The sequence below is a fragment of the Dendropsophus ebraccatus genome, chromosome 13 (assembly GCF_027789765.1).
Source record: "Dendropsophus ebraccatus isolate aDenEbr1 chromosome 13, aDenEbr1.pat, whole genome shotgun sequence".
Classification (NCBI taxonomy): Eukaryota; Metazoa; Chordata; class Amphibia; order Anura; family Hylidae; genus Dendropsophus; species Dendropsophus ebraccatus.
Window position 1 is genome coordinate 29,520,194 of NC_091466.1, and position 22,963 is coordinate 29,543,156.

Below are 22,963 nucleotides of genomic sequence, written 5' to 3' on the forward strand. Positions count from 1 at the left end.
CTAAAGTTGCTACTATATTTGCAAAAAATATTTAACCTGACGAGCCCTACAAGTTTACCGATGTTAGTTGAGATGGGAAATTAAGCTTTGTTTCATTTTAAAAAAAAGTAAAAAATAAAACAGACAATATAAAAATTTGGTAAATTATGCACAGTACATGTTAACCAATGAAAATATATAAAGAGCAGATTATTATCTCCTACTGACTCCTATAATAAGAATGAATTCAATCTTTATTATATTATATATTTTTTAGAATGATGTTTCAATGCAAGCTGATTCCAGATCTGCAACTGAGGGATTAAAAACCAGGAGAGGACGCAACCTTCAAGACACGGTGTGTAGTGTGGTCAGGAAAAAGGAGAACAGTAAAGGAAACTTAAATGGTTACCGGTCCGGTCTCTTTATCAAGTGACCTTAGAGGCTGGACCGGCCTGAAAAGATGTTGTGTCACTGGTATAATTCTTTTAATATATTTTATGATATTTTATATCACTATTTCCCCTTGGACCGGCACCTGTTTCACCTATCTTTGTGTGCAGGAGGATACTGACGGTCTTTAATCCCTGTGGGGATTAGTCGGAAGTGGCTGTGGTTCATTCACATGCTATCAGTAAGAGTTGTGCCTTAAGCCCCTATTACACAGAACAATTATCCTTAAACCGATCAAAATGAACGATTATCTGTCTGTGTAATAACACCCAACGATGAAAAGACGAATGAAAAATCATTCATTTTTGTCTTTCAACATGTTGAAAAATTATTGTTGGAAGTTTGCCGATCTTTCACATTTTTGTTTGTGTAATAAGTAATTTGCTGATAAAACATGTTGTGTGGGCTGTCCTGGAACGATCAGTGACCATATAACGACGTAAAAATGATTGTTCATCATAGTCAGTGAATGTAATCAGAACATCGTTTGCTACAGAATCGTTTGCTACAAAATCGCTATTTATTGCCAGCAAACGATCGTTATAGCGAATCTTTGAACGATAATCGCTACGTGTAACACGGCCTTTACAATAGCACAACCTACTCAGGTGAGAGTTCTGTGTGCTTTCTTTCACCACTTCAGCCATGTCAGAATTACGCTATGGATCGCTGTCTCATATTTTGTTTTCATTCTGGGGCTTACAAGATGGACTAATATAAGCTGAGGGTAATGGAAGAGGGACTGTATGTAGTTACGGTATGGAAAAGATCTTACCCAAATTCTTGAATCGCAGTTCAGGCTGCTCACTAGAGCTCTGTTATATCCTCCTTGCTACTGCTGCTTCTGGGGGGGGGGGGGGTTATATTTTCTGTGCATGCTTCATATGGTCGGTACAGACAATGTGGTGAAATAGGAGTTTGGATTTCCCAGCATTATCATTCATAGTCAGGAGTTTAAAAAAGCCTCTTTGACACTTTGCACTGGAGAATAAAGCATTTTCCTACATTCTAGAAGCACAGATATCTATTTGAAAGGTACCATGTGTCTCCTTGTCCTAACGGCTATCTATCAGTGTCCACAGTTTGGAACATGAATTTCAGCCAACAGATTCACTTTAACTTACCGACATATGTCATTGTTCCTCTGTGCACTCCCAAGTGTAACCCGCCACTTATTATAATTGAGCATCGGATCTTTCTGTCATTGTTTGACACGCTTTATCTGCATATTACATGACCCTGATTACAATGTAGAAGTTGTGATCGGTTATTGGAAGATGCATGCTTATGGCAGAGCCGCACTGCATCCTGTAATGTAAGGGATTGTGGCGTGAAAATGAGCAAATGTTATCAGACCCAAGTCCCACTCAGGCCACTCAGACTGTAGTTTTGGAAACACAGCCACAGTGACATTAACAATGATAAATAAAGGTATTAAAATAATTTTTTTATGTTCTGGTGACAATCCTGCAGTGACTGGCAATTTGTGGAGTTAATTTTTTATGCTGAAATGACTGTTACACTTTTAGTAGCTTCCACTAGGTGTCAGCAGTGTGCATCTTTTCATGCCGTTAGCATATGATTTTATTTCATAGGTAACATCATGTTGTCAATATTCTCTTTGCTCCTTTATAACAATGTATTCACACTTACATGCACATGCATTTTAAAGCTATAGCTTGCTGAAATATAGGCGCCCAACCACTGAAATCTTCACTGATTAAAGAGGGTATCTCAAAATCCAAAGTTATCTCAGCAATGTTTAAAGGTGTTACCCAGCGTAAGAAAAACATGGACCCTTTCTCCAGAGACAACACCACTCTTGTCTCCAGTTTGGATGCAGGTTTTGCAATTGCAAACCACACCTGACCTGGAGACAAGAGTCAGTCTGCCTTTGGAAGAGAGTGACCATGTTTTTCAAACATTGAATGTCCCCTTTAAAAGTCCCCTTAACAATGAATGGAGCACTTGGGCATGCATTTGTGGTGCAGTCTGTTAATTGTGGTGTACATTTCACCTCAGTTCTGGTGATCAGTTTGTGGGTCTCAGCAGTCAGACCCCCACTCAGCTAGTTATTCTCTAACCTATAGATAGGGGATTCAAATTGTGGAATAACCCCTTTAAAGAAGTGGGCCTAGTGCAAATAAAAGTTCAGCATCTAATTTTATTGAAAACAAGAAAACAAAATCCAGCAGATTCCGATAGAAAATGCTCAGGCTTTATTTTACAGAATCCATAGAATTGTTATACAAAAATCGCATTGTTTCTAATAAAAAAAATGCTAGACTTGATCACAGCCTTGTTCACATTACTTGCTGTGATCAAGGCCAAGACATGGCCAAAACGTGTCTAGCATTCTTTATTGGAAACAATGCGACTTTTGTATAACGAAAATAATAATTTTTTATTGGAATCTGCTGGATTTTTTTTGTTTTCATTCACCTTTGCCCAGCAGTCTATGGATGTGGATCCTTTGCAACTCTGAAAATCACGACTTGGGAAGACACGTGAGTGTCTATACACATTTGAGTGCAGCGGTTCACCCAGACTTTTTTGATCAAATTTTATTCTTTTTCTTACTGATTTCCTCCCAAAGAATTGACATGTCGATTTTTTTGGGCGTATTCTAGAGAAATCTTATAGAAGTCAATGAGGCTTGAATTCTGCTTGAAATTCCATGCCTATTCTGCCAGAGCTGAAGAAGAAAACTTTCCTCTTCAATTCCTTGCCTATTCCATAGTGTGAAATACCCTTTTATCATTTCTCCTCCATTAAATGGGTCATCCAGGCCTAGAAAAATGTAGGATTCTGAAAAGTACTATGTCTGCTAACAGTGCATAATGTAACTTTGATCTGATTCACTTTTAGAAACTGACAACAATTTCTGAGAAAAAACAACCTAAGATGACTAAAAGAGGCAGGAAAAGACAACAGCCTACCAAAGAGGTAAAAATAAAAATAAACTAAAATCAAATAATGCACAAATGTAACATACTACAGTCAAATGCTATGTTCATAGGACTTTTCTGTCTGTTTTTTGTTTTCCAAAATGACATCTGTCATTTTGCGTTTTGGGCGCCTGTCATTACAATGAGTTTTTGGAAGGTCTATTAATTTAATAATAAATATGGTGAAAGGGCGGTGGAAAAAAATTGTGTGAACAACTAAAAATAGCGTCCGTTGTTTGCAAAATAACATCCGCAAATAATTGTCAGGAATGTTAATTTGACGTCAGCGCAAACAACGTCTGTTATTCAGTACACTCTGTATCGTGCGTCCGTCATTTTAATTTCAATTACAGTTTGGTAATAACAGACTTTTGTTGTTGTTCTTTTTTCCAAAGCTGACGCCTTTTTTACACAGTGTGAACATAGCAAAGAGTGTGTCAGATTTATTAAAATGTGTGATACATTTGGTGCATCTCTTCATGCTGTCTAACTTTACACCACTTATTAGCCGGCTTAATATGTACCAGAATGTTGCAGCAAGATTCTTGCCAGCCCCATCAACATATCAATAATTTTAGAACACCAGAATAAGCCGCTGTACTCTCTGACAAAACTGCAACCTTTTCTGACATAGTCATGCCCCCTTATCGGACCATGTTGAAAAAAAGGGTTAAACACATATACTTTAACAGAATTCTGACGCATCTTTGCCAAATAATGTACACTCATGCCCTTCCCCCACATTCCTTCAGTTTCATCCGTTTCATCCCAGCTCAGCTGCATCCATACATTTCATTACTGCAGCTGAACAATACTAGACGAACAAAAAATTCCTTTATGCGTAACAGAAAGGGGCCTGTCCTGTGTCAGCTGACTTTCTGTGAGCTGCGGGGTTGAATCATCACCTACTAGATCCCTCCTGGTAGCTCTCTGCTATCAGGAATCAAGATGGCAGACAACCCATGCATGTTACATCAGCTAAAATAAGTCTCTCAGCTAAAAGAGTCTCTACCTTATTATTTAATAAAAGCCTATGTTTTGCTATATAACAAAATCCTGGAGTGCATCTTTACCTTGCATTTTTCTCAAGAAATCAATATCTTATAGTGGCTTTAACCCCTTGCCGCAAAATGACGTTTGGGGAACGTCATGTAAAACAAGTAGTTCCCGCAACATGACGTTCCCCAAACGTCATGCTTTCCCTGCCTCCCCCCACTGTCCCTGACTGTGATCGGGCAGCGGGAGGAGGCTATGTCACACAGCATCCTCCCGCTGCCTCTGCCCGGAGGGGAGCCGCGCTCCCCGCGGGCAGTTAACCCCATAAACGCCGCAGTCAATGCGACCGCAGCGTCTATGGGGAGATTCAATGTCCTCCCGCCGATCGGGCAGCGGGAGGAGGCTGCAGAACGTTGCCTCCTCCCGCCGCCACTTCTAATGTGTCCACATGTGTCTAATGTGCCACCGGAGGTAGCGGAGAGCATGGGGCAGTGATCGGGGACTCCACAACCAGCCAGCTATGAAAATTTAAAGTGACAGAGACCAATTTGGTCTCTGTCACTGAACTATGATTACTGTGATAGAAAATATCACAGTAATCATAGTAATACAGTGAAAATGAATGTATAAAGTACAAAAAGTGAAAAACATACAAAAAAATAAAACACACACTTTTCATTATAATAATAATTGCAGTTTACTCCCAAATTACCCCTACCCCCCCCCCCCCCCCCAGATTACCCGTAACCACCGCAGGTTGCCCATATCCGCCCCAGGTTGCCCGTATCCGCCCCAGGTTGCCCGTAATCACGCCAGATTGCACGTAATCACCGCACGTTGCCCATAACCACCGCACGTTGCCCATAACCACCGCGCGTTGCCTCTAACCACCGCACGTTGCCCCTAACCACCGAACGTTGCCCCTAACCACCGCACGTTGCCTCTAACCACCGCACGTTGCCCATAACCACCGCACGTTGCCCATAACCACCGCACGTTGCCCATAACCACCGCACGTTGCCTGTAACCACCACATGTTGAGCGTAACCACCCCGAATTGCCAGTGACCCCCTCCAGATGGTGTGTAATCAGCCCCGATTGCCCGTAACCCCCCAGATTGCACGTAACCACCGCACGTTGCCTCTGCCCACCGCACGTTGCCTCTAACCACCGCACGTTGCCTCTAACCACCGCACGTGGCCTCTGACCACCGCACGTGGCCTCTGACCACCGCACGTTGCCTCTGACCACCGCACGTTGCCTATAACCACCGCACGTTGCCTCTGACCACCGCACGTTGCCTCTGACCACCGCACGTTGCCTCTAACCACCCCAAATTGCCAGTGACCCTCTCCAGATTGCCCATAACCACGCCAGATTGCCTGTAACGACCCCAAATTACAGGTACCCATCCCAGATTACCTATAAGCACTTCGGTTTATCCGTAACCACCCCACGTTGCCCGTTACCACCCCGCGTTGCCCGTAACCACCCCAGATTGTCTGTAACCACCGCAGGTTGCCCATAACCACCCCAGGTTGCCCATAACCACACCAGGTTGCCCGTGACCAATCCAGGTTGCCCGTGACCACACCAGGTTGCCCGTGACCACCCCACATTACCTGTAATCTTATTTTTTATTGTATTTTAGTAACTGCGCTATTCTAATAACTATTACTAGCTGCGGTTTTGCTCCAGCAAATTGGCGCTCCCTTCCTTCTGAGCCCTGCTGTGTGCCCATACTGTGGTTTATGCCCACATATGGGGTACCGTTGTACTCAGGAGAACCTGCGTTACAGATTTTGGGGTACGTTTTTTCTCCCATTCCTCGTGAAATTAAGAAATTTTAAACTAAACAAACATATTATTGGAAAAATTCGAGTTTTTCATTTTTACTGTCTTATTTTGAATACTTTCCTCTAATACCTGTGGGGTCAAACCGCTCACTGCACCCCAAGATGAGTTCTTTGAGGGGAGCACTTTCCGAAATGGGGTGACTTTTGGTGAGATTCTATTCTGCTGACACTACAGGGGCTCAGCAAACGCACCTGGCGCTCAGAAACTTCTCAGAAAATCTGCATTGAAAATGCTAATTGGCGCTCCTTTCCTTCTGAGCCCGGCTGTGTGCCCATACAGTGGTTTATGCCCACATATGGGGTACCGTTCTACTCAGGAGAACCTGCGTTACAGATCTTGGCTTGCAGCTTCTCCCCTTTTCCTAGTGAAATTGAGAAATTTCAAACTAAACGAACATATTATTGGAAAAATTCTAGTTTTTCAATTTTACTGTCTTATTTTGAATACTTTCCTCTAATACCTGTGGGGTCAAAATGGTCACCACACCCCAAGATGAATTCTTTGAGGGGTGCACTTTCCAAAATGGGGTGACTTTGGGGGGGGTTCTATTCTGCTGACACTACAGGGGCGCTGCAAACGCACCTGGCGCTCAGAAACTTCTTCAGCAAAATCTGAACTGAAAATGCTAATTGGCGCTCCTTTCCTTCTGAGCCCCGCTGTGTGCCCGTACAGTGGTTTATGCCCACATATGGGGTACCGTTGTACTTAGGAGAACCTGCGTTACAAATTTTGGGGTGCGGATTCTCTCATGTTCCTTGTGAAATTGAGAAATTTTAAACTGAACAAACATATTATTGGAAAAATTCGTGTTTTTCATTTTTACTGTCTAATTTTGAATACTTTACTCTAATGCATGTGGGGTCAAAATGCTCACCCTACCCAAAGATGAATTCTTTGAGGGGTGTACTTTCGAAAATGGGGTGACTTTTGGGGGGATTCTATTCTGCGGACACTACAGGGGCTCTGCAAACGCACCTGGCGCTCAGAAACTTCTCCAGCAAAATCTGCATTAAAAAAGCTAATTGGCGCTCCTTCCCTTCTGAGCCCGGCTGTGTGCCCATACAGTGGTTTACGCCCACATATGGGGTACCGTTGTATTCAGGAGAACCTGCGTTACAAATTCTGGCATGCTTTTTTCTCATGTTCCTTTTGAAAATGAGAAACTTTAATCTAAACGTATATATTATTTGAAAATTTAAATTTTCATTTTTTTTACGGCCTAATTGTGAATACTTTCCTCCAGCCCCTGTAGGGTTAAAATGCTCATTATACCCCTAGATTAATTCTTTAAGGTGTCTAGTTTCCAAAATGGGGTCACTTATGGGGGTTTCCAGTATACAAGCCTTCTAAATCCATTTAAAAAAAGAACTGGTCCCTAAAAAAAAATCAGTTTTGGAAATTTCCACAAAATGTGATAATTTGCTAATAAATTTCTAAGCCCCGTAACACCCTAAAAAAGTAAAATATGTTTCCCAAATTATGCCAGAATAAATAGGACATATTGGTAATGTGATTTAGTAACTAATTTATGTGCTATGACTTGCTTTTTTAGTAGCAGAGATTTTCAGAAGTTCATAAAATGCAAAATTTTCTAATTTTTCATGATATTTTGATGTTTTTCACAAAAAATACACAAAGTAGTGACCAAATTTTGCTACTAATATAAAGTGTCATATGTGACGAAAAAACAATCTCAGAATCGCTAGCATACGTTAAAGCATCACTGAGCTATGAGCGCATAAAGTGAGACAGGTCAGATTTTGAAAAATGAGCCTGGTCATTAAGGCCAAAACAGGCTTTAGAGGCAAGGGGTTAAAGGAGCGTTCCAACTACCGATGTTAATAGCACATTAATATAGAGAGCCCCTATTGTTGGCTGTCTCTGTAAGTGCCATATTCTTGAATAGAAAGGTACCCACCAGCTAGCTCCTTTTGTCTTCCTCTTCTTAGACAGCAACACTAAGGGTCCTACTACACGGAACAATTATTGGTCGAACTTGGCAATTACTGTCTGTTCCGGCCGATAATCGTTTCGTGTAATAGCTCATGTTGAAAGGCAACAATCAGCCGTCATGCACAATGTCGGCTGATTTTTGTCTTTCAGCATGTTCTTAACTCACAATGATGATAGCGACGGTCTGCTGCCAGCCACTTTGTGTAATAGGAGTGGTGGCAGCAGACCACCACTCTCATCTATGAGCCACCTGGACCATCTAAAGATCGCCCGGGCAGCTCCTCCTGCTTGTCACCGCTCAGTGTCTGGCTGTAATAGCACAGACAACGAGCGGAGAACAAGTAGGAACTGAGAGTTGATCTGACAAGTCGGCGCTCGCTTCCTCCTGTAGATCGGGCCATGTAATACAGCCCTAAGTTGTGGATTGCCAGCTGCTGCAGGCTTTGGGACCGTGTAGGATCCCGGCTCGTAGTAGGGCGCAGGTGTCCAAAGTACCACAGACTGAAGTGGTTATTACATGAAAAGGATATTTATTAAAAACGACGCGTTTCGGCCGCCAAATATAAGGTGGCCTTTCTCAAGTTCATGAACTTGAGAAAGGCCACCTTATATTTGGCGGCCGAAACGCGTCGTTTTTAATAAATATCCTTTTCATGTAATAACCACTTCAGTCTGTGGTACTTTGGACACCTGCACCCTACTACGAGCCGGGATCCTACACGGTCCCAAAGCCTGCAGCAGCTGGCAATCCACATCTTTCATCGTACGCCTTCCTTGGACGTACCCCGGCAGGAGCTGCGGTGTCCTACTCTATATGCCTACTGTAGAGTTGTGCCTACAATCGTGCACAACTCCCTCAGGTGAGTGCAACACCCCCTTTGTGTTTGACACTCTTTATCCTTATTTACTACACCAGGAGGCGCCCCTGTTTCTCCCTCTCCTCTCTCCCTATACAGCCCTAAGTTAACATAGCTAGAGGTCCTACAGGTGTGTGAGACCCCAAGTTATCAGACACTTAAGGCATATCCTGTAGGTGTTAGATCATAATTTATGCTGAAAGGTCTACATGGAGGTATTACAGCTTTATCTGCCCATAGACTCCAATGGGAAAAATACATTGCTAAATTACTGTAGGTAACGGTCAAGGTACGTCTCTTCATACTGTTGTGTCGTCTTTGGTGCATGATGCAGTTATTTGAGTGTATTGGTATATTAGTGTGGCCTTTATTTAACCTGTTGATGCATTAATGGAGAAGGCTTGTGGAAAGGTTTGTGCATTTTGTAAGCGTGGCACTTCACATATAGGCTTCATAAGACATCACTAAGCTTTTGCTAGAACAATTTCTTTAGACACAAGATCGATTGTTGCCATCTTTATAACTCTGTATAGCTCTTCCAGAATAGTTATATATTGTATACATAAATATGTATAGTTGGCTCAGTCAGGAGTGAGGAAAAAAACCTTACGAGACCCTTTCACCTGCGGGATAAAGGATCAGGATCTGCAATCAGGAGTCAGGAGGCGCCCATATACATGAGATCATCAACAAATCCCAAAGAAAGCTAAGGCCTCATTCACATGATCTGTAGTTTTTCAGGACTGTATATTATGTCCGCAATCTGCCAAAAAATTGTCCATAGTGCATAGGTAATCCATATTTTTCGTGGATCTGCAAAAGACAGAAAGGTGATAGTTAACTTAAGGTGCTGTCTATTTTTTTTGCGGATGTTACAGACGTTTCTTCTGTAAAAATTACCAATACGCAAAAATTATGGACGGTGTGAATAGCCTAATAGAAATCAGTGTGCCCTGAACTTTTCCACAATTACAGATAAATGTACGGAACGTGTGAATAAGGCCTAACACTTTTATCTCACGTGTATGGCCACTCTGTGGAAACCACTGGATGCCCTATGGCTTGATGGATGCCTTTTTTTCAATAACACCTCTTATGATAACTAGATGTGATATGCATATATGCCATACAACATTTACATAGCTTATCTTCTCTGGTGCAACATGAAGCTTGTGTTTTTACTACGTACTAAGTACTAAGATCTTATATTGATAAAACACGGGGTGTCATTAACCCCTTAGCGACCCATGACGTATCTGATACGTCATGGTGCCGCTCGGGGTGTTCAGAGCGGGGTCCCACCGGGACCGCGCTCTGAACGGCGCTGATCCCGGCTGACACGTAGAGCCGGGCAGTGCCTCTATTAGCCGGCGCGGGTCCCGTTGCCGCGCCGGCTAATTAAGCCTCTAAGTGCAGCTGTCAAACCTGACAGCTGCACTTAGAGGCTTCAGACCTCACGTCCCTGGTGTCTAGTGGGACGGATCCGTTCTTCTGCCCGTGCCGGGCCTCAGCGTCGGAATGACGCTGATCCCGGCTCGGCAATAGATTGCTATGGCCTGCAGCAGGCCATAGTAATCTATGACCGATCTAATCGATCTTTGCTGTGTATATACACAGCATTGATCTCTATGAGAGATCAGTGCTGTCTATATACAATTCCCCCAGGGGACTTCTAGTTACAGTAAAAAAAAAAAGTAAAAAAGTGTTTTTATTAATAAAAAATCCCCTCCCCTAATAAAAGTCCAAATCACCCCCCTTTTCCCATTTTATAAATATAAATTAATAAATAAATAAATAAATAAACATATTTAGTATCGCCGCGCGCGTAATCGCCTGAACTATTAATTAATCACATTCCTGATCTCGCACGGTAAACGGCGTCAGCGCAAAAAAATTCCAAAGTGCAAAATTGCGCATTTTTGGTCGCATCAAATCCAGAAAAAATGTTATAAAAAAACGATCAAAAAGTCGTATATGCGCAATCAAGGTACCGATAGAAAGATCACATCATGGCGCAAAAACTGACACCTCACACAGCCCCATAGACCAAAGGATAAAAGCGCTATAAGCCTGGGAATGGAGCGATTTTAAGGAACGTATATTTGTTAACAATGGTTTGAATTTTTTACAGGCCATCCGATACAATATAAGTTATACATGTTATATATCATAGTAATCGTAACGACTTGAGGAACATGCATAACAAGTCAGTTTTACCATAGGACGGACGGCGTAAATGCAAAACTCCCCGAAATCAAAACAAATTCGTTTTTTTTCAATTTGACAGCGCAAATGATTTTTTTCCGGTTTCGCAGCATATGTTATGGAAAAATAATGCCTGTCATTGCAAAGTACAATTGGTTTCGCAAAAAATAAGTGCTCATATACGTCTCTAGGTGAAAAAATGCAAGCGCTATGGACTTTTAAACTTAAAATGGAATAAGCAAAAGCGCAAAAACGAAAATAGGCTTTGACCTTAAGGGGTTAAGGAAGTGTAAATAAACTAAGAGACTACACTATGAGTTGAAACACAATGGTAATCATTTCTATATTCCTGTTGCAGAGTCAGATTTTAGATCTTTCCTGTAGTCAAGATGAATCCACTGCACCAAAGAGAAGGAGGTTCAGCGAGCCGAAAGATCCCATATAAGCCATCCGCCTCCACCCTTTATTACTGTTCTTAATAGTCTAAACAAGGTATCAAAGTTGATGGAAAGTTTATTTGTTAGTTGACACACCTTTATGTATGAATAAATTAAAATAAGATAACATTTTTGCATTGTCGTTATGTGAATTCAGCTTTATGTGTCCATTTAAGAACAAAAGACTTGTGAGAATGCGTGAAATGGTGGTGGAGTTGCACAATGAACATCTAAGACACTGGGCGTTATGAGGTTCTTCTGGAAACACTCCTTGTCTGTACTCTTCATCCTCTTATGTGTGTTAAATCATGGTGAGTCTAAATTACCATCCACATCAGTGTTCACCTTCTGACTGGCCTGGATTCACACACACAGGATCCACAGTGGATTTCACACTGCAAAATCCGCTGCGAATCCCTTGCCTGTCATTTTCAATGAGATAACATACTCGCAGCAGGATTGACATCCCACTGCAAGTATGTAAGTGACAACCCCCTTAACCCTCTGCCGGCCGGTGCATACATTACCTGCTCCACGCTCTCGCTTGCTTCAGGGGCACCCACCGTCAGGACATCCTGCTCAGCCAATCAGTGGCTGCGGAGGGGCAGTAGACTGATTGGCTGAGTAGGATGTTTAACCGGGGACCCCCGAAGCGCGCCGGAGTGTGGAGCAGGTAATGTATGCTCCGTCCGGGGGGGGGGGGGGGGGGGGGGGTTGAGGGTGCTGTCACTTACATACTTGCAGTGGGATGTCAATCCTGCTGCAAGTATGTAATTTCATTGAAAATGACAGGCAAGGGATCCGCAGCGGATTTCGCTACAAATTCACAGCATGAAGTCTGTTGCAGATCTGGTGTGTGTGAATCTAGCCGTAAGGTGTGTGTATGTACACGTGTTGATTTGCATGGTGATTTATATCCACATATGCTGAACACACATATTCAGCACTGCTGTATCTCCGAGGGTCCAGCAGGCAGCCGCAAGCGAGCACCAATCAGCGAGATTGGTGCTTTTGTGTGGTACCTTTACACTGCACAAGAAATCTAGCAGCTGGAATCATGCAGCCATGGAAACTGACAGCACATAAATACATACATCCGTGCTGTCAGTTTCCATATCACACAGCAGTACAAACTTACCGCTGCTGCTGCGATCCGGCATCCTGTTCCTTTGATTCTCTCCCTTCAAGCCGCTGTGTCTTCAGATCCCGCCTTCTCCAGAATGATTGACAGCCGGGGAGGCGGGGCATGAAAACATAGCAGACGGACCGGAGAGCTGGAGAATAGGATGCCAGGTCACAGTAGCGGCGACTTTATACTACTCTGTGATATGGAAACTGACAGATATATGTATATCCAAGCTGTCACTTTTACATGGGCTGATTATTGGCCAAAGGAGCATTTCTTGCAACACTCCTGGATAATAATTGGCCCATGCAAAAGGCTCTTTAGGAAAAGCTCTGATGACTCAGCAAAGCAGTCAGCAGCACTTCTGTATGCAGAATGAGGGTCCAAAGACCCCTGCTTTCCTAATAGGTGGGGGTCCATGATAGTTGGGACCTGTTAGCTATTTATGGCTATATTCCAATACTGTTACATTAGGGAATTCCTTATCATGCAATGCACAATGTCTCCAGGCCATAGCTTAATTTAGAATACTGAGTGATGCTCTGTAGTGTACCAAGGAGTAATGAAGGGACTCGCACTGTGATAAGCGCTGTAACCAGGCTCCGCCAGGGTTTGGATTCTGAACTTAAAAATAACTTGCAGAGAACCAGTTTCTCCAGTCCACTGGAACCGGTTCATCGACCTAGTAAACAGAACAGAAAAGCTTCTCTTATGGCCAGGTAAGCAATTCTTGTTTCCAGGTACCAACATTATTCCTGTGACGGTTTCCAATCATTATCCAGGAATGTGAGATACAATGCATTGTCATACGAGAGCTGGAATGGTAAGGAAGCCGTCATGTAAGGGCAAGTGGGCCTGTTATTTGCTGAAAGGGTCAGGATAGGTTTATGATACTCTCAATCGATAGGGAGGTCCTGGCCCCTAACAGTCCTTTGCAGGTTCTGACCATAGTGGAGGAACTATGCACTGAAAACATGGACTTAAACCCACTTGCTCTCTCAGGCCCGCTGCTGTCAGGTGTGCTGGAAATGCATTGTGATGGTATACAGGGGCGGTCTTGGCATTTCTGGGGCCCCAAGCGAAGTTATGTCTGGGGCCCCCCCCTCGACACGCGTTCCAAAACAATAGACCGCTGTGTGTTGCCCCCAGTAGTATATACCCCTTGTGTCCTGCCCCCAATAGTATATACCCCTTGTTTGCTTCCCCCAGTAGTATATAGACCCCTGTGTGTTCCCCCAGTTATATATAGCCCCCCCGTGTGCTCCCCCAGAAGTATATAGACCTCCTGTGTGCTGCCCCAGTTGTATATAGACCCCCTGTGTGCTCCCCCACTAGTATATAGACCCCATGTGTGCTCCCTCAGGGGTATTTAGCCCCCCTGTGTGCTCCCCCACTTGGATACAGACCTCCTGTGTGCTCCCCCACTTGGATATAGACCCCTGTGTGCTCCTTCAGTAGTATATAAACCCCCTGTGTGGTTCCCCCAGTAGTATATAGACCCCCTGTGTGCCCCACCAGTATTAAATAGACCCCTTGTGTGCTGCCCCAGTAGTATACAGACCCCTGTGTGCTCCCCCAGTTATATATAGACCACCTGTGTGCCTCACAAGTAGTATATAGACCCCCTGTATGTTCCCCCAGTAGTATATAGACCCCTGTGTGCCCCACCAGTAATATATAGACCCCTGTGTGCTCCCCCAGTAGTATATAGCCCCCTGTGTGCTCCCCACTTGGATATAGACCTCCTGTGTGCTCTCCAAGTTGTATATAGACCCCATTCTGCTGCCCCAAGTTGTATATAGACCCCTGTGTGCTGCCCCCAGTAGTATGTAGACCTTTGTGAAGCCCCAGTAGTCTATAGCCCCCCTGTGTGCTCCCCCTGTTATATAGCCCCCCTGTGTGCTCCCCCCATTTATATAGACCCCTGTGTGCTCCCCCTCCCATATAGTATATAACACAATAAAACAAACACTTATACTCACCTGGGTCCGGGCGTCTCCTCTTCTCTTCACTTGTGGCCGCAGGAAGGGTTTTCCCTGCAATCACAAAAGGCCGCACTCCCCTTGTCCTGGCGCCGATGCTCCAGTGATGTCACTGGAGCGCCGGCACCACAAGGACAATGCTGCCACTTGTGACCGCAGGGAAAACCCTTCCTGCAGCCACAGGAGGGACTGACAGGAAGGGAGCCAATGTCTCCCGCCCTGTCAGTGCTGCTGCATGTAACTATGAGCGCTCATTACGAGTGTTCATAGTTACAGTTCAGATGGCAGCAGCGAGCGGGGCAGCGGCCCTGTCCAGCGGTCTTGAGCACAAGAGCGGGTTGTGGGGGCCCCCCTGGATGTTGGGGGCCCCAAGCGATCGCTTGGTGTGCTTGGTGCCAAAGACCGCCACTGATGGTATATAGAGCAATACAATTGTGGTCAATAACAAATACTAAACAAAAGGGGTCTCCCAAATCTTGTATTCTGACGTCTTTGTGGGAAGGGGTTAAGGCCCTATTACACCAAATGATTATTGGCCATACTTATGGTGCGTTTACACAGAACGATTATCGTTCAAATTTTGGCAATAACAATCGCATTTGAGCGAACCATCAAGCGACTTGCGAGAAATCGTTCATTTTGATCTTTCAACATGTTCTCAAATCGTCGTTGGTCGTTCGCTAAATATTTGCAGATCGCTTCATGTAAACAGTTGTAACCGGTTGCTTTTGATAATAGTCTGAGAAGGCTATAACCACAAAGATTTATAGAAAAATAAGAGATTTATTACATAGAATTATACTTAGCTGCAGTTACAGATGGTACAGATGCATAGATGTTCCTTCCACAATGAAATGGGGAGCCCCATTGTATATTATGCACTAATATACACCCATCTCGCTCGATGACAGGGTGCTGGGCACCTTCCATCCATGGTCCCAGCTGAGGCTGACTAGAAGCTACATACCCCCGATCTTTATAGTAAGTTTGGGTGGGGGGTGATGTGCTTCCAGAAATGTCTATGTAGACCACTGATGACCATGAATGGAAGTTTCCCAGGCTTTGTACATGTTTATCAAGCAAAATGTGGTTGTTCAATTTCAGCTACATGCATTTGGGCAATAACAACAACTGTGTCCTCCAATGTTGACACTACTGGGGAGGTTTATGGCCGAACAGTTGACATAACAATACATCTACCTATTCCCATGCACATAGCTAAATACAAACCAATCCCACTTACACAGCCAGCTAAGATAGATAGATAGATAGATAGATAGATAGATAGATAGATAGATAGATAGATAGATAGATAGATAGATGGATAGATAGATAGATAGATACATAGATACAAATAAGACATGAAAACACTACATTCCTTCCTATCACATGAATAAGACACTTTAACAATCTGAAATAAACCCATCCGGTTACACTCCACCCCTTGTCTTATTGATGTGATTTAAGGAAGTTACAAAACATTATTTGTGATGTCATAGATTTGGTATCATCCTCATTTGAACATGTAATTATTCACATACTATTCTCTTCATTTTATACTTCACCTCCTGTTTCTAAACCTTTGTGTAATAAACTAAGCTTGAGACCATGACAAGTACATATCAGTAAGGACACTTCCCACCCCTTGGTCCATAATGGACATGAGGTTGCTGTAGGACAAATAGTGTATTTCACTATTTCTTATTTGTCTATCACAGAAATTACCCCATCACTGACTGGGCTAAAAACCAAAACTGGAAAAGACTGGTGTGCTGGATTATCAGTCATAGCAATGAAAAAATGTCTCTTTAGTTCGTAAATGTCTCTCTTTATAGATGTCTTTGCAAGTTGATTGGTCTGTCTCAGTCCTTCCCCCTCCTCTCTCTCAGGTCAGGGGGGTTGCAGATATGGCTGGAGGTGCAGACTCTAGAGCCCCTTTCTGTGGCAGTGCTGTGCCTGGTGAGGGTCATTTTTCTCCATCATCTTGGCACCTCGGCAGACAGTCATCTCAGGTTGTCGCCTCTTCAGGCTCATCTGCACTTTGCACTTTGCTGAAGATGGAGTTAGAGACAGACCATAGCAGATAAACATTCAAGCTGTATGGGGTGGGCTCAGCAACTCAGTCTCAGTCACACAAGAGCAGAATATCATGACTTGCAGCATCCTTGATGGCTCTTGTATCTCTTTATGGTGTTTGTTCTTCACCACCCCTTCATTACATGAATGAAACAACAGTAACAAATGTCACACTCTAATTTTGTCAATCCAACACCTTCCTCTAGTAACATTGCCCAGTCAGCACCTGAGGGTTTCTGTTATAGAACAAACAAGACAAACACATATTGTCCTCCTATATGTCTCTAATCATTCTACCGTTATTGCTAAATACTTTAAGGCTCTCAGGTATCTCATTAATATCAATAAAAGTACATATTTCTGTTATAGCAAGAGGGAGTATAAAACATGTCAACTTTCCTTTACCATCTGTAAAATTTGATAAAATTTAGTACATCACATTTTAGATCGTATCATGTATAAATTTTCACAATGCAGGCAGGTTACTTTTACATTTTTTATCTGTCATATAACCCAACATACAGCTCATAGAACTATACATAAGTCTGAGCCATCTATACATACAGGTAATACAACTATACATACAGCTCATAGAATGATCTAAATAGATCACTCTATTGCTTTCAGCTGAGTTCAAAATCGCTGCGCAAACGTTTAGAAACATATAACATACGGCAGTACAGACAAACAATAGACATACATGGGCCCATTCACAACAGTCTCACAGGAAGTGCAAAGTCACTTCCAAAAAACAAAAAAACAAAAACAAGAGTTCTTATCAACTCTAACTGGAGCTCCAAACAAAAACCAAAAACCTAAATGCGCATTTTTATTCAGTCTGGTGACTCACTGAACTACAATCCCCAGTATAACCAAACAACACATGTGGATAGCACTACAAAAAAAGAACATTAAGTTTTACTCTGGCCAGGACTCAACAGGTGATATCAAACCTGGCTTCTCTGCTAGGATGGCCACTTACTCCTGCAAACAAACAAATCATTAGTTGTAATTAGGGGAAGAAAAACATTAGCAGGAGGTGTCTCTTTACTTCTGTTCTTCTCTCAACAGCTGCAGAATACAAAACAATAAGGAAAACATAACATGTACACAACACAAAAGTACTGACATTTGGCCAATTTGTTACCACGTGGATTTAAATTAATGTTAAAGGATATCCATTACATCCCAGGTTATACACATACTATATATAGCAATACTCCAAGAACCTGCAGATAAAACACAGACATATTAGTTATATCATTGATTAAATAATCCCATGAAGTCCTCATGTTCCATCAGACTAACCTTTATCTGACTGGTCCACATACAGAAAATACAAACACTAAAACAATGGACAGAGGACAACACTTTGTACAGAGATTAAGTCTATAAATCTCACCACCAGATAGCCATCAACTTTCCTTCAAATGACAAACAGAGTCCCCAACTGGTATCATTCTAGCCAATATATTCATGATCTTCATTAGTTTCAAATGTGAATATCTAGTAATATTAGACTTGTTGTCAAAACTCCACCAACTCCATGCTACTAATATAAGCCATCCATCAGCTTCAGAGACTGAACACAGACTGTTACCTGACAAGCTGCTGCTCACTCTGCTCTCCTAATTACAGAGATAGAAAAACTTTTCTGCAGTGCAAATACACATGCAACGTCATATACGGACCATAAGGGTACAAACCCACACACCGTATACGCAGCAAATACGCAACAAATACGCAACAAATACGCAGCAAATACGCAGCAGTTTGATGGTGAAGATTTAATGCTGAGTTCAGTTATTTAGATCTAATCTGCTGCGTTTTTGTTGCGTATTTGTTGCGTTTTTGCTGCGTATTCGCTGCGTATCGCAGCAGTAAATACGCTGTGTATACGGTGTGTGGGTTTATACCCTTAACAACACAAATATACAAGCCGTCATTTAAGGCTGGAAGTTACACTTTTCACTATCACACCGTTACCTTTTACACATTCGTCGTTCCAATACCGGTAAAACAATAACATCCATTCTTACCTGCCAATAACACACAACTTCTACTCATACTCTTTGCAAACACATTACTACAGGTTTCACATCTCTCAAACACTTAACATGATTTATTTCAAACCTATAAACCAACACACTGCGGCCACTCATTGGCCAAAACCTGGTGAGGAGCTGCTCCCCCCCCTACAATCTCCACATCCATGAAGCCCACTTGCCTCACTTCTTTTTCTTGTATGTCTCTCTCAATTCGCGCCAGCAGACAGATCCATCCCACATCTGCTGCGGTCTTCCGCCTTCAAGAGACATAACAAGGCACCACCAGCCGACTGGGGTCTGTCAGCTGAAATGGTGTCACCATCTCGAGTGCTGGGTGCACAGGGTCGCGAACTATACACCCACCAGGGGACTGGACTCGCTTTGTCATCTACCCCACAACTACACATCTCAGCTAACACATACATTATATTTCTATTATATAGTTATAGCAATTCCTGGACTATTATCCCACTTCTGACACCATTATGTAACCGGTTGCTTTTGATAATAGTCTGAGAAGGCTATAACCACAAAGATTTATAGAAAAATAAGAGATTTATTACATAGAATTATACTTAGCTGCAGTTACAGATGGTACAGATGCATAGATGTTCCTTCCACAATGAAATGGGGAGCCCCATTGTATATTATGCACTAATATACACCCATCTCGCTCGATGACAGGGTGCTGGGCACCTTCCATCCATGGTCCCAGCTGAGGCTGACTAGAAGCTACATACCCCCGATCTTTATAGTAAGTTTGGGTGGGGGGTGATGTGCTTCCAGAAATGTCTATGTAGACCACTGATGACCATGAATGGAAGTTTCCCAGGCTTTGTACATGTTTATCAAGCAAAATGTGGTTGTTCAATTTCAGCTACATGCATTTGGGCAATAACAACAACTGTGTCCTCCAATGTTGACACTACTGGGGAGGTTTATGGCCGAACAGTTGACATAACAATACATCTACCTATTCCCATGCACATAGCTAAATACAAACCAATCCCACTTACACAGCCAGCTAAGATAGATAGATAGATAGATAGATAGATAGATAGATAGATAGATAGATAGATAGATAGATACATAGATACAAATAAGACATGAAAACACTACATTCCTTCCTATCACATGAATAAGACACTTTAACAATCTGAAATAAACCCATCCGGTTACAACAGTCTTTCACCGACTTACCCTATGTGTGAGATGGGCTTAAGCAATCTTAAAAACGATTGCAGTAACGATTTTTCTAACAAATTTTCTAACAATTTATTTGTCTAAACGCTGATCGTTATAAAAACCAAATTGTGGCTTCAAAACCGTTAAACGATCGATTTGGCGAATTATCGCTTTGTGTAAACGGACCATTAGCTGACAATCGGATGATAATCATTTGGTGTAATGCTATGTTTACACGGAGCGATAATTCGCCCAATTGATTGTTTAACGATTTTGAAGCAACGATTTGGTTTTTATAACGTTTATACGAATGAATCGGTAGAACATTAGTTAGAAAAATCGTTATTGTGGCCCATCTCACACATAGGGTGAATCTGTGAAAGACTGTTTACATGAAGCGATCTGCGAATTTTTAGCGAACGACCAACGATGATTTGAGAACATGTTGAAAGATCACAATGAACGATTTCCCAATCGTCGCTTGATCGTTCGCTGTGTGTACACGAGCCGATTATCGCTCAAATGCGATCTTTATTGCGAAATTTTAACGATAATCGTTCTGTGTAAATGGACCAAAATAGGTCATGTTAAAAAGTATCAGATCGTTGTCTTTTAGCATGTTCAGTAAAAACTATAACAACAGCGATAGTCTGCTGGCCGTCTCTCCATGCGATAGGAGCAGCAGCAGCAGACCGCCACAGTCTAAAGCCCATCTGGGCCGCCCCTCCCGCTTCCACGCTTCTCCGCACTCGCTGCCTGTGAGCCCTTGCTCACCAAGTAAATGAGGAAGAATTTATGAGCGGATTCCGCTTGTCATTCTGCCTGTGCTATCGCTTTAATGGGATTTCTCGTTCACCTCTGCTCTCCGCTCAAAGAGTGACCATGTCTTTGAGCCGAGAGCAGACGTGGAGGAGAAATGCCATTAAAGCAATAGCACAGGCAGAATGACAAGCGGAATCCGCTCATAAATTCTGCCTCTTTTACTCAGTGTGCAAGGGCTTTGTGCGTGTAATAGCAAAGACAGTGAGCCGGGAAGGAGGAGGAAGCGAGCGCTGACCTGACAGGTTGGTGCTCTGTTCCTCCTCACTTTGTGGCGTGTATTACAGCCCTTACCATCTGCTCCTTACTGCAGGCACTGACTGGCACCACTCTTACTGGGATATTGTGGTTGTCTTACTAGGGTTTCAGTGGTGGGATGGAGTGCTGATCGCACTACGGATGATGTTGGACTGACGTTCCTATGCCTATATTTGGGATTGGGATTCTACTATGTGTCTTCATCAGACCCTGTCCCTTGATGCTTTTGGGCTATTTTTTTGGTTATGTCACAGTAAGGTGTTAAAGGTTTTGATTGGTCGGGATCTAACTGCTGATACCCCCACTGATTAGAACACAGGTGTCAGTCAAACTCAGGCCCTCCAGCTGTTTCAAAACAACAATTCCCATCATGACTGGACGGCTAAAGCTTTGGCTGTCCAGGCGTGATGGAAATTGTAGTTCTGCAACAGCCGGGGTTTGACCCCCTGACTTGGAAGAATGAGCAGAGAGAAGCACATCGCAGGGGGTTTAAGGGTGCGTTTACATGGAGAGATTTATATGACAGATTTTGGAAGCCAAAGCCAGGAATGGATTTGAGAAGAGGATAGATCCCAGTCTTTCCTTTATCACCTGATCCCTGTTTATGGTCCGTTCCTGGCTTTGGCTTCAAAGATCTGTCAGATAAATCTGTCTGTGTAAACGCACCATAACTCTCCCTCTGTCTGTTGTCTGTTAAATAATCAAAGGAAAACGTCCGGCTCCCAGGATACCAATAATTCTACTTTATTGAGATCAGACCCTGTTCACAACCTCTGAGCTATTCCCATTATATAAAGGGTAGCTCCCCCCACAAAAGTGGTCACATGACATAATTGCATCCATGCACCCTGATCTAGTGCTAGTGGGTGAGCTGACCTATCTCCATGCTGCAATCAGGTCACCTGGGCTATACTATGCAGACTGTCCTGGGGGCCTAGAAAGGGCATTCTGTTCAGTGAGACTGCAGTTAAAGTTGTTGTCTGGGACAAACTATGACTCTAGACCGCTGCAGGGGACATAACAGTGCCGCATACTTACCTCTCCTGCTCTGCTGGTTCCCAGCCTGCATGCTCTCTCAGGGTGGGTTCACACTACGGAATTCTCGCCGATAAATTCCGCTGCCTGTCCGCACACCTTTCCGCCGGCTCCATAGACACCATTCTATGGGCCGCCGTATTCCACTATCCGCCGAAAGAAGTGACATGTCTCCTGTTATATCCAACTGTGTAACCTGCCCACAGCAGCCAATCACAGCTCAGCTGTCATATTACCAGAGCTGGAAAGTCAGCTGTGATTGGCTGCTGTGGGCAGTTGGATAAATCTGGATTATATCAGCATACAGGACATGATCACATTATTAGAATAAAGAAAAAAATGATTACATTAAAAAAAATGCAAAAAAGTAGTTAGAAAAAAGACATTTATTAATGCATACATCCTATAAAAATAATAAAAACTTACATCCCCTAATATGTGTATCATTCCCTGCACCAGTGCGGAAATAATGCGCCACACTGGTGCCGGGGATGAGAAGCTTCCCTCATAGGATACCGTACACACACATCCGTAATAACCGTATCACAAGAAATTCCCAGTGCCCTACACAAAGATGGCCGCTGTCAGCAAACCACGTGATGCAGTTGCCTCAGCAAGCCCCGCCTTTTCTGAGTTCTCGCTTTATGATTGGCTAGGATGGGCTGTCACAGCATCCGCTCCTATTAGCAGGATCTTGTAAGAGCCGGAGCGGGGGAGGCGGGACTATGGCGGACTTCTGAGAATGTGCT

General features: G+C 43.1%; 1 protein-coding gene across 3 annotated transcripts in view; it reads left to right on the top strand.

Moving 5' to 3' along the window:
- Positions 1-11,819, top strand: part of HORMAD1 (HORMA domain containing 1) — a 67,267-nt gene extending 55,448 nt beyond the window's left edge. For all 3 annotated transcript variants that reach the window (XM_069950460.1, XM_069950463.1, XM_069950461.1), the window contains 3 exons: positions 257-337; positions 3,301-3,378; positions 11,607-11,819. In XM_069950460.1, coding sequence (XP_069806561.1) covers positions 257-337; positions 3,301-3,378; positions 11,607-11,693 — 246 coding nt within the window. In that variant the 3' untranslated portion in view covers positions 11,694-11,819. The remainder of the gene's footprint in view (positions 1-256; positions 338-3,300; positions 3,379-11,606) is intronic.
- Positions 11,820-22,963: the final 11,144 nt, after the last annotated feature.